General features: G+C 44.5%; 1 protein-coding gene across 1 annotated transcript in view; it reads left to right on the plus strand.

The window, feature by feature from the left end:
* Positions 1-1,211: 1,211 nt before the first annotated feature.
* LOC128461198 (inactive phospholipase C-like protein 2) overlaps positions 1,212-18,045 on the plus strand; it is a 27,696-nt gene continuing 10,862 nt past the window's right edge. The window contains exons 1-8 of the mRNA XM_053446001.1: positions 1,212-1,599; positions 11,917-12,018; positions 12,216-12,365; positions 12,567-12,727; positions 13,257-13,725; positions 14,431-15,648; positions 16,800-17,049; positions 17,210-17,496. Coding sequence (XP_053301976.1) covers positions 1,351-1,599; positions 11,917-12,018; positions 12,216-12,365; positions 12,567-12,727; positions 13,257-13,725; positions 14,431-15,648; positions 16,800-17,049; positions 17,210-17,496 — 2,886 coding nt within the window. The 5' untranslated portion in view covers positions 1,212-1,350. The remainder of the gene's footprint in view (positions 1,600-11,916; positions 12,019-12,215; positions 12,366-12,566; positions 12,728-13,256; positions 13,726-14,430; positions 15,649-16,799; positions 17,050-17,209; positions 17,497-18,045) is intronic.

The following is an 18,045-nucleotide window of genomic DNA, read 5'->3' on the forward strand; positions in this document are numbered from 1 at the left end:
CTATTTTCTCAATGCAAATCGCAGAATTTAGACACAGGTCCAGCAGCAATGTGTTCTCAAGTTAAACACTAGATAGCAGCAAAGGCACACCAGTATATACCACACGTGTCTCATCCTTTGACAGAGGTGAAGATTATATGAGTGGTAGATGACCAACAAATATTAAGAGTCTATCCTTGTGTTAATTACAATATAAAATTATATGAAATGTAATCTGAAAACAAAGAAAGGTCGGAGATTTGTAGATGAATTTAACATTTTAAAGGTTAGAATGAATAGTTGGCCACTGATGATACCGCAGTAAGATCTGAAATAATATTTATATGAATTAGAAGTATTTCTTATAATAAATATCTTCATTTTGAGAAACGCCGCCATTCAAAACGTTACTGTTGGAAAATAGACTTTGTGAACTGGGTGTAAGTGACAACGTTTCGAGTAGAATTTGAATGTCGGGGATTACAGACACTTATAGAGGCATGTTTATTTCTGTAGTTTTCTTTTACGTTTAAAGAAGAGGTCGACATTTCCTCCAATTGTATTTGATTTGGCTTCAACGCTGTTTACCACTGAAACCCTGAAAGTGTTGTGTGGACTCAAACACTTTCACCCAGCCCTCCATTAGCATAGTGGTGGGTAGATAATGACTGAATTTTCATTTTTGGGTGAACCATCCCTTAAATGTTTTTACATGCAATTGGTAAATCATGGGGAAAAAAAATATGCTCTAGTTAGTATAAGCAATTCATGAATACCCTTTTGAATAATAATCATCCCTTTCTACAAAATGGAATCTAACTTATGTTGCAGAGGACAACACCCTCCCACCCCCACAGCAGCATTCTGTCCATCATGGTGACAGATGATGACTTTATTACCCGGCTATCTCTGCGCTCACAGACCTCGTGGCGCTGGAGGAAAAAAGTCTGTGAGCGAGTGTCGACAGCAGGATGCGGGAGAAAAAATGTACAATAATCACAATAATCACCATTACTGGTTGTGTTATTCTGTGGCTGCAGCGTGCGGTGAGGACATCATCGAGGGGAAGACGTGACGAGCGTTGGGCGGGCGGAGGTCTGGAAGGTGTCGGTCCTCTGTTGTCACCCGCCCCCCTCAGCGTGTGTGTGTGTGTAGGGAGGAGGGGAGAGAGAGAGGGGGGGAGAGAGAGAAAGAGAGAGAGAGAGAGAGAGAGAGAGAGAGAGAGAGAGAGAAGTTTCCACGGCTCTTGGCGCACAGTCTCGGATCGCTCACTCCGCGCCATGGCACGCCTGTGTCCGCGGTGCGCTGCAGCTCCGCGGTATCGGCGTCAGATGAACTGAGAGAGGACCGGCTGAGTTGTGACCACCCACCATGGCTGAATTCGGGGAGAAGAAGCAGTGCGCCGTCGGTTCCCCGGTTGCGGGCTGGAAAGCTGCGTCAGGAGGAGCCGGAGCGAACCCGGCGGACCGGGGGGAGCCGGTGTCCAACGGGAACTGCAGCGCCACCTCGGACTCGCTGAGGAGGGTCCAGAGGCAATCCAGCTGCGAGTCCCCGACGTGGGAGCGCGCGGGCTCAGACTCAGCATCCAAGACGATCCCTCGACGCAGCAGTCTGATCAAGGTAGGCCACCCCCTCCCCGAGGGAGAAGCAAACATGATGTCCAGCTTTGAAACACGAGAAGACTTTACATGTCCTGTTTAAATGAGTGCAAACGGCGGTCAGTCCAGAGTAGATCTCAAGACTCGTGGGAACTTATATCAGACCAAATATGGTAGAGTATGGTTCAGGAAATGTTAACGTTACCAAACCCCACAGGAATCTGATGTTGAAGCAATAGATCAAGACTATGTCACTACCAGGTCATGTGACTTAACACACACACAAACACACACACACACACACACACACACACACACACACACACCAAACCCATCCTACATCTAAACTCAACCAAAACTTTACCTGAACCTAATCCTAACCTTACAACACGCTTAACCATATGTGGACATGTTTTTTGTCCCCACAAGGAAGACAAGTCCCCATAACGTGACTGTGTTGAATAATACCTGAATCATACACACACACATACACGCACACTGACTCGCCTCTCCACCTCAGCCAAGTATGAGAATTGTCTGTCACCTCACGTGATGATGCTGTTGAGGAATGAATGTGATGACGATGAGGGAACTATCCTGAACCTTTCAGAACTGGAATGGTAAAGGCCTTACAGTCCCCTTAAATTCGATCAAGCTGCACATAACTGCACAATTGTACCTCATTGTATCATCACGTTTTTCAAGATCCATGAATTGTGAAAATGTTGAAAAAAACATCCCCTATGTTTAAGAACCTATAGCACATCCAGTTTTGTAGTTATCCATTCAGCGTTAGCGGAATTTTGCTGTCAAACAAATGGACAGGGGTCAAAACATAACCTCTTTGGCTGAGGTAATAATACTAGAACCCATCCACCCTCTTTGCCATACCGGCCATAAACCCATAAATACATGTATATATACATGAGCAGGGAAGGTTTTGTTCCAGGCACCCTCAAGCAGGCGTGTCATTTATTAGCACTTCATCAACCAGAGAGGCTGAGGAGGAGGAGGAGGTGGAGGAGGAGGAGGAGGAGGAGGAGGAGGAGGAGGAGGAGGAGGAACTAATAACAAATATCCGAAGCCACCTGCTGTCTTTGATTAGAGTGAAAAAACATATTTCACTCCTCCTCCCTCTTCCCTCTGTGGCTTCCAGTTGAATACCTCCGTCCAATTAACCCCACCGCCTCCACCCATCTGAGAACACATCAGGTTTACCATACATGCACAATAGCCCTCGATGGAAATATCACAGCTATTCACTGATTATGTCCAACCAAAGAGACCTGTTACACCATCAGCGTCTAATCAATAACTCATCCCCTGACTTTGCCCTTTTATGGGCTCTGCCTCAAGGCTCCCGAGGTCTCATATTGATCTCCAGTTGTTGCTCGTCACCTCAGCGACGGCCTGTACAGACATGACTGTTTGAACTTGCGGCTTCATCCGTGTGCAATTTGGCTCCGAAACATGGCAAGACAGGAAGTTGGCCAATGTCCTCGAACGCTTCATGTTGCAATATTGCTGTGAAGTCACGTGCAGTTGTTGATGACACGTCTCTTTCTCCGAGGCCCCCCTCCCACAGGGTAACACACACCAAAAAACGTTTCTCACCTCCGTGCCCACACACAAGCCAGCTCTTGTCTTTCCTCTGTCAGTTTCAACCGTACAGCAGAGAATTCAAAAAAAGAACTTAGTCCGCTTCAGTGAAGATCTGGCGTCTCGACCATGGGTCAGAAATGGCATCAGAGGTCTCCTAATGGGCAGCGCCGTGCGTGAAGCTTAATGGCCCCAGATCTTCACCCTCTCCCTTGGGTGCTACCCGTGCTTCAAAGAGCGATAGTGCAGGGCAGCATGGGAAACATGCTGCACGTGCGTCTCCATGTATTGAAGCAGAAAGTAGCATGCATCGGAGGCATGACGATGGTGTGTTAGACTGCTGCATGTTCAGTGGCCCCTTTTTAATGCTGTGAACCCTCGGTGATCAACAGGGCCGAGCAGCGCAGCAACACCACACACGAGCATTTGTGCCTTCACCATAGACGTGCTTGTGTTTTGAATCATAAACTCTTGAGGCTTTAGATGGATCGAGCTCAGTCTGGAGCCACCTGTCAGCAGAGCAGAGCAGTTTGACTGTTTGCTAAACTACCTCCACGGTCAAACTCGGGATCCCTCACAATAGGAGTCTGCCTGGTATGTAGGCAGATAAACAGGAAACATGACATTCCAGACTGGCTTTAACTGGAGTCAGGGGATTTGTGTCCAGTCTGTGTGTGTGTGTGTGCCGAGCTAATGAAAGTAGCCTTAATTATATTTCATCAGTATGTAGGCGGCCTACTTAATGCCGTCTGTTCTCCTCTCAATTATTCCGTCTCTCGCTCTGGTGTGCGTGAGGGAGTTACAGATCAGGTGCCCACTCAGTTCATGTGTTTGAAGATCATGTAGATAACCATCGGTCTCTGTTTTGGGTTTAAACTACACACACACACACACACAAACACACACACACACACACACACACACACACACACACACACACACACATACACACACACACACACACATACACACGTATACACACACACAAAGAAACACTTGCACAGACATGCCTTTTAAAATACAGCTTAGCACAATGAATATCTGTTTCCAAGTTCTCTCATTGTGTATGTCAAGATTAGTTTGTGTGTGTGTTCATGTGCATGTGCGTTCGTGTGTGTGCATGTGTGTGTGTATGTGTGTGTGTGTGTATGCTGTCCATGTCTTCCTCATCCCATTATCTCCGAAATATCAACTGTTCCTCGGCCAAGCAGTACACACCAGATAATGTAAATGTTTGTAAGATTCCAGTGGGTGTTTAAAGAGGCTTTTATGTTATTAGCGGAAGTGCAGTCGTCTCCGCTGATGAACAAGATTTTAGCTCAATAGTCATTAAGGGACTATTCATTTCTCTCTGAGGGTCACATGAGAAGATTAAAACCACTCTTGCATCTGTGCATTCAATGTGGAAGGCTTCAGCCAGCAGCCACTTACCTCGGCTTGGCACAAAGAATGGACATGTTCAAAAATAACTATTCATAATAATGAATTGATATGAAAACGAGCCATTACAGCTCTTCCCCCATGTTTCCAGTTTATGATAAGCTAAGCTAACCATATCTAGACTAGTGTTTCTCACATTGGGGTACACAGACTCCCATGGGTCGGACTCCACAACACAAATAAAAGTATCATGATATATGAGTATTCTGTGTTCACATGGTGAACATTTTACATGTATATGTTAATATACTATATGGTAATATGGCCACTAAAGAAACCTGCTTTAATAGCCCAACCCTGACATAAGGGTTATTTTCCAAAGGTTGAACTATTTCACTGGACAGCACAGCTCCACATGTTTGTTTCATAATGTCAAGTTTCAGTATGTATGTGCGGTAGATGCATACATCTTGTGTGTGTTTGTTCTTGTGTGTTTCTAAATGCATTTCTAACGGTTGTGTGTGTGTATGAGCATTTGTGTGTGTTGTTCGGACTGAGGGAGCAGCTTCAGCCAGAGGTGTTGTTGGTGCACAGCTGGAGCTAATGTGGATGATAGAGCGGTTTGAGTCAGGGCAGCCTTGAGCGCCCCCTGCAGCTCAAATCAACATCGTGGGAGATATGTGTGTTTGTAAATTTGCACTAGTTTGTTAGCTTCACCAACATCTCACGAGTGATATGTGTGGAACATTCATCGCCACATTCATGCTCACAGTTGACGCCTGTCTCAAGGCTCCCACCACCTGCTCGCAGTTTCAGCCGCCCGCCCATCTCCAGGAAATGTATCTGTGACGTCCGTCAGTTGATGTCTTGGTTAGATTACTCTGACATGATGCCCTTTTCAAGTCAAGCTTTTGACTTTGCTTGTTTCAGTCTGTGTGGTTTGTGTAAGTGTGAGTGTGTGTGATCATGTGTCGTGCGAGCGCTTATGTGAACACAGGACTTCAAAGGGGTTTAAGTTTGAGAGATCATCTGCTGCTCCGCCCTGCAGAGGTTTACAGTCAGACTCACCACATTCTCTGAATGATATTTTTATACATTGAGAAGCTTGAAGAGAACTGAATTGACCACAGAGTGCTTCCTGTGGCCTCTTTAAACCCGGTGTCCTGGATTCTGCAGCAGTCACACACATGTGCAACCTCTACGAAACACACTTTGTAATGAGTGAGCAATAATGCATGCAGATTTCTTGATTAGGACCAGTAGATGTAGGATTATTATTATTAAAAGATGATTTTTTAGTTTATTTCATTCATTCAAAAACATTTCACAAAATAAAACACTACTTGGAATCTTAGAAGACTTAGAAGCATTCCATGAATAAAGAAGAAGAAATCTTAAAGCACCTGCACATAACATAAATACAGATGACCATCCCTTTTTATGATTTCTCAAGCTGTGGCTCAAGAGGTAGAGCGGGTTGTCCACTAACCACAGGGTCGGGGGTTTGATCCCAGTCTCCCCCATTCCTTGTGCCGAGGTGGGAAAGATGCTGAACCCCAAATTGCCCCTGACGGCTGTGTCAGCAGTAGGGACGGGAATCTGCAGGGACCTCCCGATACGATACTATCACGATACTTAGGTGGCGATACGATATGTATTGCGATTCTGTGGGTATTGCGATCCGATATTATGATTTCTTGCGATTTCTTTTGGTTATTTTGTTTTTTTAAATACTGGACCATGGAAAACAGTTCAATCATGCCACAGTCAAATCACTTAGAGCTTTACAAATTTTATTTCAAATATTATCATTAACTTAATGACTGCTGGGCAGCCAATAGAGAATATAAATAAAAATGTGCCCTATTATTGTATAGTCCCTGTCAACTGCACACAAACTGACAGATTAAGAAATGTATACCACTTAGGCTACTTTTATACAATAAATAAAAGGTAAATTAAATAGAATCAATAAAAGTTTACTTAAAATGTACACTTTGAAATAAACAAAAAGTAGGCTATGCTTCACTGTTGTTTGCATGTAGGCTATGCAAAGCTAGTGCTTGGGTATGTTTAGATTCTTGTGCAGAAACAAGAGCTGGTCAACATGCTCTTGGGTTAGGTTACTTCTCCCCCCAATATACCCCCCCTCCATATAAAACCAATAAATATGTTTAAAAAATAAATAAATAATCGATTTGGGATTCAGCGTGGCGATTTAAAATAGTCATTCACAAGAATCGCGATTCGTAACTGAATCGATTTCCCCCCCATCCCTAGTCAGCAGTGTGTGTGTGGTGTATGATAAAGAAGGTGCTACACATAGATGCACTGTATGAATGCGTTGAGTGGAAAAACTGTACAGTAAAAGTGCATTGAGTAGACATCAAGACTAGAAAAGGGCTATATCTATATAATTACACATTAATCTACATAAATATGACTCAATAAGTTCCTACTATTAAATTAAATATGTCAGAAAAATATGGTAAAAAAAAGAAATATATAAACTCCATCAGTTTCCTGAGCTAAAGGTGTCATCCTAAAATTCCTTCTTTTATCCAACCAACCTTGAAATACCCCGAGGTGTAACTTTTTTATATTATATCTAGTGACATGAAAAAGAGAAGAATCAGTGAACCATCACATTTGTGAAACTCAAATTAGAGACAAAGATACGAAACATTTTTACTTGCACTGCACAATTTTGGTCAACCCTCATAAAACAGTAGTGCCTCCCTCCTCCTCTTTTCTCCATACATCCTCTCACAACCCCAAGTAAATCCCCTCTGCCTCTCAACGGCCCCTAGACTGCCCCCCCCCCACCAAAGTGGCCTTGAGCTCGAGGGTGAAAAGCTGTTGGAATAAACCACACCATCAATCGTCCATCATCTTCTGTCCAGCACACCAGGCCACAGGCAGCTCGGCCTTCTTCACTCCTCCTTTCTTTATTCTATCTTTCACCTAACAGCATCTTTCTCAGATTTTCTGTCTGTTTTAATTTACCGCATCCAAAAAACAGTGCTCACCAACGACCTACTTCTTCATTCTGCTGACTCCGAAATGCCGCAATTAATGATTCGGGCTTGTTGCACTCACATGAACAGACCCTCTTGTACATCATACCATGCATGCATGTATGCTGGCGGCTGCAGGCAAAGTCCAGGAGGCCCTGTGACTCTCTACATTGGGATAAGAGCTCCTTTATTTATTTCTCTCCATCCTTCTTCTCACTCATCTCCCTTTTACTGCTATTTAGTTTGATCGTTTCCCTCTTCTCAAGTTTCCACTTTCATTCATGTCTCTCTCATCCTCTAGCGGTCCCTGGATGTGTCCGTCAGTTCAGACGTCAAATCAGGATCATCAGTGTAATAGTCAATGATGAGAGATGAAAACTGGCAGATACTAACTGATGTCTAACTCTGTGAAATACTGGTCAATATATATCTATATCTAGTGTATCGATATATGCATCTGGTAAATCTATATCTACACCCAGTACATCTACATCTATATGTATATCTAAGGTATACTGTATGTATATATAGTATATGCAGCACATCTATATATTTATATCTGTGTGTTTGTATGTGAAACCATAAAATAGTGTCAGGAGTGATTATGTTGCCTCTCAGCCGTCACTTTCACACTGTATCACTTATCAAGACTTTCGCTCTCTCTCTCTCTTAGCGCTGTCACTTCACTCGCCTCTCAGCGGGGACACAGGAAGCTCTCTGCAACGGGCTGACAGGCGGCTTCCTGTTTTGAAACAGTGGCGGTTTTGAGGACTCATCTCGGTCTCTGTGAGAAAATCTTAGTGGGAGCTTTGTGACCGAGACGTACTTTACAGATGCACTCTCGTAGATTAAGTTGAATGGAATCTGAATTTTACTTATGGATTGAGGTTGTGCTTGTTTAAATTAAATTAATTAACTCAGAGTGAAGTCAGGATTGCAAAGGTGAATGTGCAGGACTCATGAGACAATTGGATCCAAACTGTGGAACAGGTCACATGGAGACTCCTGATGTTTCCTCAGATTCAAACGCAGCGTGACAGGAGCCCACCTTGTGAGCTGCATTAGTTTTTTAAAGAAGAGTGCTTTGTTGTGACTCCTGTTCCTTATTTGTTTGCTACTGAGGCATGAAAGGGATGTTTGTTACTAGTCATGTAATTTAGGTTCAGTTGCCTAACTGGTTTACGTGTGCACAGTGATTGGTGTGGATCCAGCCACACAGGGACCATTACTGCTAATGTCCCACACAGAGAAAGAGATAACGACCGACTGCTCCAAATTACAGCCCTACGGGTCTGTGCCTCCACCAACCAGTGCAGCCTATATGCATCTCTTTCTCATATGAGGTCTAATTGACATTTGACCTTTGACCGCTGAAATCTAATCTGTTCATCTTTGAGTCGAAGGGAAAACTGGAGAATAATCGTGAAAAGCTTGCAACAGATCTGCAGTTGGTCCTTTTTTAAATTTGTACTGTTAGCTGTTGGTTGAGTTGAAGCTGCAATCGTTCTTCAACTGGAGTCTCCGAAGGCTGTGGCCCATTAAATAAGACACATCGTATGTGATCATTTATTCTTTGGAAAATGCATCCACAATTCCAAAAAGGAGATTTGGACGTAAGTGTGACCTTGACCGTTGACCTACACATTTGAATCATGTCATTCTTCAGTCCAAGTTAATGTTTGTGCCAAATTTGGATGGATGGGACGGACAGATGGACGAAGAGGCAACCCTAGAAACATAATGTCCGTCACTGGCGTGGAGGAATAAAAAAGGAAAGTTTGAGTGAAGATGTGGTGCTGCATGTTTCTGTATTGTCGAGTTAAGTCGATGAGCTCTGATGCGGGGCCTCATCCCGGGTCACTGGAGGATGAGTTTTTAAACATTTCAAATTGAGGGCTGCTTTCCAAATCAATATATTTTTAAATAGGATAGAGAGACTATTCTTATTCGTTTTCCATATTTTCTTTCTGCTGGTGAAGTTGCACCTGAGAATTAGAGGTTACATTTCGAGGTGTTCCTGGATCTCCTCAGCGGGGGAAGAGTTTTTAATGGGAACACCCAATCAATTATTTCACTCACTAGTTAGTGGTTTTACTTATTCATAGATCAACTGCAAATCCAATATCCTTTTTATTAATTTGTCCTAAAAGGGAAAAGTTAGATTTCCCCACCTGCGTTTTTTAAGGGTCAGTATATGAAGCAGGTCTATCTTTTCCTCATCCTGTCTCGACAATCCCCATCCCCCACTTCCACTCCACTTCCCCATGGCACCAGTTTTTTTTTTTGGAGCACCGCCTCCCTCCATCACCACTGGAAGCACGACCCTGTCCTAATGAGGCAATTTAGGATCTGTGACGTCTACTCCTTCCTCTGAGAGAAACCTTTTCATCCCTTCATGTATTATTCCTTCTCTCTTTGTCGTGTTCATTCATGCCATATTTTTCTCTCTCTTTTTTTCTCTTTCGTGTTTTGCCTTCCTACCCTCCCATCCCCACAAATTTCTTTTATGTGGAGGGTTCCCCACTCTCCTCTCTCATAAAAGAGCTAAGTGCTCTTGAGGATTATATAAAGTCTTTGAATGAAATCAGAGTTATGCAGATGAGTGTAGAGACTCATCAGCCACTGCTAGGCATTTTGGGCATGTTCACTGTGAATGTGAAAATGTTGATCAGCCTCCTGTTGTTGAAATGATTATAAATACATTTAAAGATGAGAGCAACAGGTGCTGGATTTGATCCTTCTAAAATTGTCTATCATTGAATCACCATTTCAAAACAACAACCAGGAAAATAATTCATCTTTCTGTATAGACTGAGATGTTATTCATGATTTATTTCCTTTAACACTTCACACTTCACACTGTTTAACACACAAACAGCCACGTGTTGCATCAGTGACCCTTTCAGCAGTTTGTGCTACAGTAGCTCCTCTGTGGGCCGGGAACACATGGGCCTGTAGACGCTCCCCACGCGCATCAACGAGCCTCGGGCGCCAATAATTCTACTGCCGCTTCACTGATCGTCCTTCCTTTGACACTTTTAGGTAGAGCTGACTCACCGCTGCACACTGATAGAACCCTACGACAACTGCAGCTTTTGAGATTGCACTGACCCAAATTGTTGAACCATCGCAAAGTGGCTCTGCTAAGATTTTTTCCCGCTTCTAACCCATCAGCTTTAAAATCAGAATATTCCTTTGCTGTCCGATATATTTCACGTCTTGAAAGGGACCATTATAACAAGATAATCTATATTCACTTTGGCATCAGTGGTTCTAACGTTGTTAGTAAAAATGTATAATCAATTATCTTTATCGGAAACTTCTAGATCTTTTGTAGACTGAAAATGTATCAATTAATGAAAATAGATTCACGATAATCTATAACAAAGTGCCTCAGCCAAGGCCCAGCAGTCCCCTTGTGAAACCACATTTTAATTCACTAGATCTGAATATCAGTATATCTAAATTTTTTGTAAACAAGATCCATGAATTAACAAGACGTTAGAATCAAATTTCACAATGTTAAAGAAAATGAAATAAACAAAAAAGTTTCTGATTGAAAACACAACCTCCTGCAGAGGTAACACAATCCTCACATGCAGCCCCATTGATTTATCTTCTTATTTAGTTGTTCAGATTCCTCTTCTTTTTGACATGTACATATACAGAGTGTATTTAAGATGGAAGTATGCTGATTATGTGGGTGTTTGCATCTCCAATCACTCTCCTCGGGATTGAATCAACTACAATTACATCATCCTGCTTTAGATAAGCTTCAATAAAGTCTTTGATTCGATTTAACTGGGACTCTAATACCTCCTTAATTGAATAACTGTGCCCACATATATGCTCTTATCCATCAGTCTAAAGGTTCTCTGCGGGGGTGACATCTGATGGGTCAATAAATCAGACGTCTGGAGCTATGATGGTGAGCTCAGATAAACTGATTGGGGTCTTCCCGCGGCAGAGCGGCGGGGGCTGAGTCGGAGAGCCGAAGCCCGCCGCCTCTGTCTAGGCAGGTATGATTAATGGTGTAATGGTGAAGGGCAAGGGCACGCAGAGGCTTTTAGCGTGGCATCAGGAAAACAATAGCAGATTGGGAGGAGGAGGCTCAGCGTGGTCCGCCAAATAATCTGCGTTTATGTATGGTTATATAAACTGATATGCCTTTTAATCCTCTCAGATCCATTCTGGACGGAGAGAAAAAAAGATAATTGTCATGCTCAAGCAAAGAATACATGTCAGAGGGATCACTGTCTGTCACTCTCTCCCTCTTTCATTACTCTCTTCCTCCTCTTCCTCTCTTTATCCGTCTCATACTCTCTCCTCTGCCTCCTCGTCAGGATGGGACACGTGCGGGTCGTGAGAGGAAGAAGACGGTGTCCTTCAGCAGCAGCCTGTCAGAGAAGAAGATCAGCAGCGCCGCCGACTGCATCCACTCCATGGTGGGTCATCAGGCCCAGTGTGACCCCTTTATATAAAGACATAAGCTTTACATAACCGCACTTGAAATATTTAATGTGAAGCGAAAGGGTTTCTTGGAGATCACAGGCTGTTGACCCTGTGGAACACTTAATGAGAGACGGCTCAGTTCAAGTTAAGTGCAAGGAGCTCTATCTTTATTTATTATCTTCGCTTCCAGGTTGAAGGGAGCGAGCTGAAGAAGATCCGGCCCAACTCGCGTGTCTACCTGCGCTACTACTTGCTGGACGCCGGCCTCCAGGCTCTGTGCTGGGAGCCGTCCAAGAAGGAATCAGACAAAGCCCGCATCTCTCTCGCCGCCATACGAGAGGTCAGTGTCCGGAGGGGGAAAGCTTTCAAGATCAACCCTCCGCGGTTATTTGCTTTATGACTGGATCTCTCTGATTCTTTTTTTTTGGATAAGGAGATGGAAGTATTAACAACTTTGAACCAAATGGAATGCAACAGTTAATTTTATTTTTATCGTATGTAATGTGGGTTTGACTGTATCTCTCGTGGTCTCAAATTCCAGGTCCGGACGGGTCGTAACACGGACACCTTCCGCACCAGTGGAGTTTATGAGCAGATCTCCGAGGACTGTGCCTTTTCCATCATCTATGGAGACGTGTATGAAAACCTGGACCTGGTGGCCAACTCTGCTGAAGTGGCAAACATTTGGGTGACTGGACTAAGGTGTGAGACAGTTGATACCGTGTGACTTGTAAAGGCACTGTCTCCTCACAGCAAGACGGTTCTGGGTTCGAGTCCTGGTCTTATATCATTTATCTCACAGCTCTTTCTTATGCAACATTCAGCAGCATTGCCATCGTGCAGCAATTCAATAAGTAGCTGTATTGTGTATTTTGTGGACAAACAGTCTGACTCACAGTGAGCAAATAATGTCAATAATTTAATTTGTGGTTGAACAGAAGCATGGCTGTGCAGGGCAGGCTAAGATAATGGAGATTATCCTGTGTAGCTTTTTAGGTCAGCCCAACAATAAATCGTATGGATCTTTGCTATCACGTATTGATGGTATTATGATGAGCAGTCAGATCCTGCAGGGCCCTCTGAGACCTCTATGCTATGAAAGGCTGTGCAAGTGATTTGTCTTTAAACATATTCTGCTACTGCAGTTGTTGTGCTTTATAAAGAGTGTCAGTAAATATGGAAATGTTGTAAAGGAAAACATTCTGTCTTGTTTCATCAACGCTGCCTCCAGGTATCTGATGCAGTATGGGAAACACGCCCTGGACATGCTGGCCAGCAGCCAGGACAGCCTTCGTCTCGGCTGGCTCGAGCAGCTGTTCTCCTCGGCCGCTGATTTGGAAGGCCAGGAAGATGAGGACGAAGGGATCCGCTTGCGGTCGGCCGTCAAGCTGATCCAGAGCGTGAACCCTGGCGTGAGCAGTGGGAAAGTGGAGCACAGGTTTAAAGAGCTGAAAAGAGTCAGGGAGAGGGTGTCCGGGCTCTCATTGGATAACGGATCCGGTGGTAAAGATCACGTCGAAACCAAAAGACCACTGGGAAAAATCGAGCAAGTCACCAAGCCGGAGTTTATCGAGGTCTTTCACGACTTTTGCACACGTCCAGAGATCTACTTCCTGTTGGTGCAGTTCTCGAGCAACAAGGAGTTCCTGGACACCAAAGACCTGATGAGGTTCCTTGAGGCTGAGCAAGGCATGACTCAAGTGAGTAACAACAATTTGCACAAAAGCGTCTTTTGAACTTGCACCGAACTCCAGATAATCTCCTCTTGAGAACATTTCTAACATGTGAAATACCAGATAAAAAAAAACAAAGAAAACAGATATCCTAGTTTGAAAAGATGCCTAGATGCCGATGAAGATGTCAGGAGTTTTTGGTGATATGAACTGATGCCGTTCACAATAGATCTCAGCAGTGTAATTAATATATTAGGCTACACTCTGTGCCAGCCTTCACCTGAACGCACCACAGATTTCAAACAAGTTAGGTGTAGGTCCACGAGTCCTTACGAGTCCTTACGGGTTGGAATGTTTCTCAAACCCAAACACAAACTGCCATACCTTCTTTAGGTGTTTTAGGTCCAGACGACATTTTGGCTTATCTCTATTCACAGCCACGTTTATATGAAAGCAGATTAATTAAAAACCCAATAGCCAATTCATTTCGGTCAATGTGTTCTGCCTCTTTTACTCTCCACACAGACTGTTTATCTGCAGGCAACCAGAGACTGCTCAAACATGTTTGGTCAAACTAGAAACTCAAACCAGAAGGCTTCTGGCCCCCACATCTTGTTTCTCACATACATAGTCTGCATTTTCACATTGAGAATCTGTTTATAGAGATTAGGTGTACATGGACAAATGTAATCCCAGTCTGATTTCCCCTTCATCTCTCACTGCGTCTTCCAGGTGAGTGAGGAGACCAGTCTGAAGCTCATCCAGTCCCACGAGCCGTCGGAGGAAGGCCGGCAGCAGGGCTACCTGTCATTGGACGGCTTCACCAGCTACCTCACTTCAGCGGCGTGCAACCTCCTCGATGGGGAGCACGGCGCCGTGTGCCAGGACATGTCCCAGCCTTTGTCCCACTACTACATCAACTCCTCCCACAACACGTACCTCATCGAGGACCAGTTCAAAGGTCCCTCCGACATCTCCGGCTACATCCGCGCCCTGAAGATGGGCTGTCGATGTGTGGAGGTGGACGTTTGGGACGGCCCTGACGAGGAGCCAGTGGTGTGCACGGGTCACACCCTTTCCCCACCGCTGTCCCTGCGTTGTGTGTTGGAAGCAATCGGACGGTTTGCATTTGTGGCGTCAGATTACCCATTAATTGTGTGTGTTGAGAACCACTGTTCACTTCAACAGCAGAAAACAATGTGGAAACACCTCATGGGAATACTAGGGGATAAGTTATACACAAATCCCCCTGATGAAGGGGACTCTTACCTGCCGTCGCCTCATGTGTTACGGCACCGGATCCTTCTGAAGGGTAAGAAGTTGGGTCCAAGTTCTGACGGCGAGGACGGGGAGGTAAGTGAGGACGATGAAGGGGCAGAGATGTGTCAAAGGATGAAGGCAGCTAATAGCGGTGGGACCACGCCCGGAGGAAGTGAGAAGGAAACGTTGCAGAAAAGCATCGCTCAGTTTCATCCTCCTCATCCTCCCCATCCTCCATCCAAACAGTTGCAGCTCTTGAAGGAGCTGTCCGACCTCGTGACCCTTTGCCGCTCGGTGACCTTCACCGACTTCCCGACATCGTCCAAAATCCAAAAACCTTGGGAGCTGTGTTCCTTTCACGAGTCTCTGGCCGTGCGTCTCGCCGGCGAAAGCCCCGGAGACTTTGTCAATCACAACAAGCATTTCCTGTCGCGGGTGTACCCCAACCCCATGCGCATTGACTCGAGCAACATGAACCCTCAGGACCTGTGGAAGTGCGGGTGCCAAATTGTGTCCATGAATTTTCAGACGGCGGGACTAATGATGGACCTGAACACGGCTTGGTTCCGGCAGAACGGGAACTGCGGCTACGTCCTGCGCCCGGCCATCATGCGGCAGGAAGTGTCGTATTTCAGTGCCGACACCAGAGAGACGGTGCCGGGTGTGTCTCCACAGCTGCTTCATGTGAAGGTGGGATCGTGGAAATATGTAAATGAGTGTGATCATGTTATTTCCCCTGACACTTACATACTAATTTTAGTGTATTAAAAATCAGGTCTTACTTTGTAGTTTGGGATATTATTCTCCTGGGTGATGATGAATGCTTCTGCATATCGGCATATTTGTTTTAATTTAGCTTTTCGAGAATTAGGTCAAAACATTTATTTTTTGGGTATTTTGAGAATTTAGTTGAAGTACTGTGTTGTGACTGAAGTAATTTCCCTCCATCAATCAAATCCATCAGAGGACTGACTAACTGACAGCTGTACGAGCTGCCTCTGTCTCTTCAAAGATTATGAATAAGAGTCAACATTTTGACTTTGTTCTCGATGTGCATTATCAAATAAATATGTCTCCTCCGATTTACTTCAACTGTATTCTCAACTTTTCAACTCTTCTTTTGAAAGGAGAAAAAATTCTTTCTTTTCTTTTCTCATCTTTTTCCTAATGTTAGGACTGGTAAGTTGTTTCTGAGACACTTTTTATCTTTTTTGTTGAAATCCTCTTCACGTCCAGAAAACCATCAATGCATGTATGGAATAAATACGTGTGGCCCTCGCAGGACTGATAAAAAACGACCAGTAGCTTCTTGATCTGAATCAAGAAGATCTGAACCTCTGAAGCAGAGACGATAGTGAGAAGTTAGCGAGTGAGTCACGGTAAAGTCGGCTCCTAGCATCTGTGAGGCAGTGCACGTTCATGTGGTGTAGCTTTGAACAGAGGGCCGATGGGAGTGGGTGGGATTAATCTGATGCATTTTTTACTGAGTGTAGCCTGCAGTCTGTAGTGTTGTTAGTTTTTAAACTTTAAACCTGACCTTGGTTTTCTTCTTTCATACGGGGGTAAAATGAACCACCAGGTGATCCACTCTTATTAAGAAGTGAAGACGAAGGTGAAATTAGAATTTGGTTGTGCTCATTTGCACTTTTACCCCCATATGAAAAGATTGTTTGGTTTCCTTTCACCCTGTCAGCTTTTATTAAGATGACCTTCACTGTGGCATGTCACCCGGTTACTCGTCATTATTTGGACGTGCACAGTGTGTATGTTATTATCATAATCCATAAAGATAAGGGCCAAAACCATGTGAAAAAACACCAAAGTTGTTGTCGTTCCTCCAGGTGATCAGTGGCCAGAACCTGCCCAAGCCAAGAGGTTCCGGGGCCAAAGGGGACGTGGTGGACCCGTACGTGTACGTGGAGATCCACGGCATCCCGGCCGACTGCACCGAGCGCCGCACCAGGACGGTGATCCAGGACGGGGACAACCCTATCTTCGACGAGAGCTTTGAGTTCGAGATCAACCTGCCGGAGCTCGCCATGGTGCGCTTTGTGGTGCTGGATGATGACTTCATAGGGGACGAGTTTATAGGTCAGTCAGGTCCATGTAAAGGGTTTGAAATACACAACTCAAGCACAAGATCTTTTGGAGTTGAAGCTTGTAAAACTGTTACATTGTTTTATTACCACACCTGCCTTCCTTCAATCCTTTGACATATTTGAAAGGAAATGGGATTTTCCTCCCACCACAGGTCAATACACCATCCCTTTAGAGTGTCTCCAGCCTGGCTACCGTCATGTGCCACTCCAGTGTCTGACAGGAGAAGAGCTCCCCCACGCTAAGCTGTTTGTCCATGTGGCCCTGACCAATCGTAGAGGGGGGGGGAAGCCTCACAAACGGGGCCTGTCGGTGCGGAAGGCGCGGAAGGGAAGGAACTACACAGCTCTGAGGGACCTGGGGGTCCGGGCTGTGGACGAGCTTTTCAAGACGGTTGCTCCACTGCTGAGGGAGGCTACTGACCTGAGGGAAAATATGCAGGTAAATGGTAAATGTATTTATATTGATGACCACTGACAGCTTTTTGCCATCCACCCATTCACACACCCATGGCCATACAGTACATCTATGTGCAGCATATGGGCAGTATCTTGCCCAAGGACACTTTGGTAATACTGATTCCCAAATCCCCTGATGACTGTGCTGATGGTGTGTGAATAGTATGTAGTGCAAACAAAAAAGCGCTACTGTAAGAAGTGTGATTGGAACTTAAATTTGCTTTAAGTGGTCGATAAGACTGGAAAAGTGCCATATAAATACAGTCCGGATAATATTTAAAATACTTTTTGACTATACTATATTCACTATGGTATATATATATATATATTTGGGATTTATTAACATGAATATCTCCACTTTCTCCAGCTATTGAGAGTTCAGCTCACCTTCATGGGCGAGGCAGCAGTCTGGTGTGAGGTTGCTTCTGTCACTGTGTGGGAAATTAAACAGTAATTAGAATGTACGTTCAGTCAGACTGCCGCCATCCACATCTCTCCATTTCTCCCATTTCAGTCCAAACTACTACAAAAG

This window comes from Pleuronectes platessa, chromosome 18 (genome assembly GCF_947347685.1).
Source record: "Pleuronectes platessa chromosome 18, fPlePla1.1, whole genome shotgun sequence".
In the NCBI taxonomy this organism is placed as follows: domain Eukaryota; kingdom Metazoa; phylum Chordata; class Actinopteri; order Pleuronectiformes; family Pleuronectidae; genus Pleuronectes; species Pleuronectes platessa.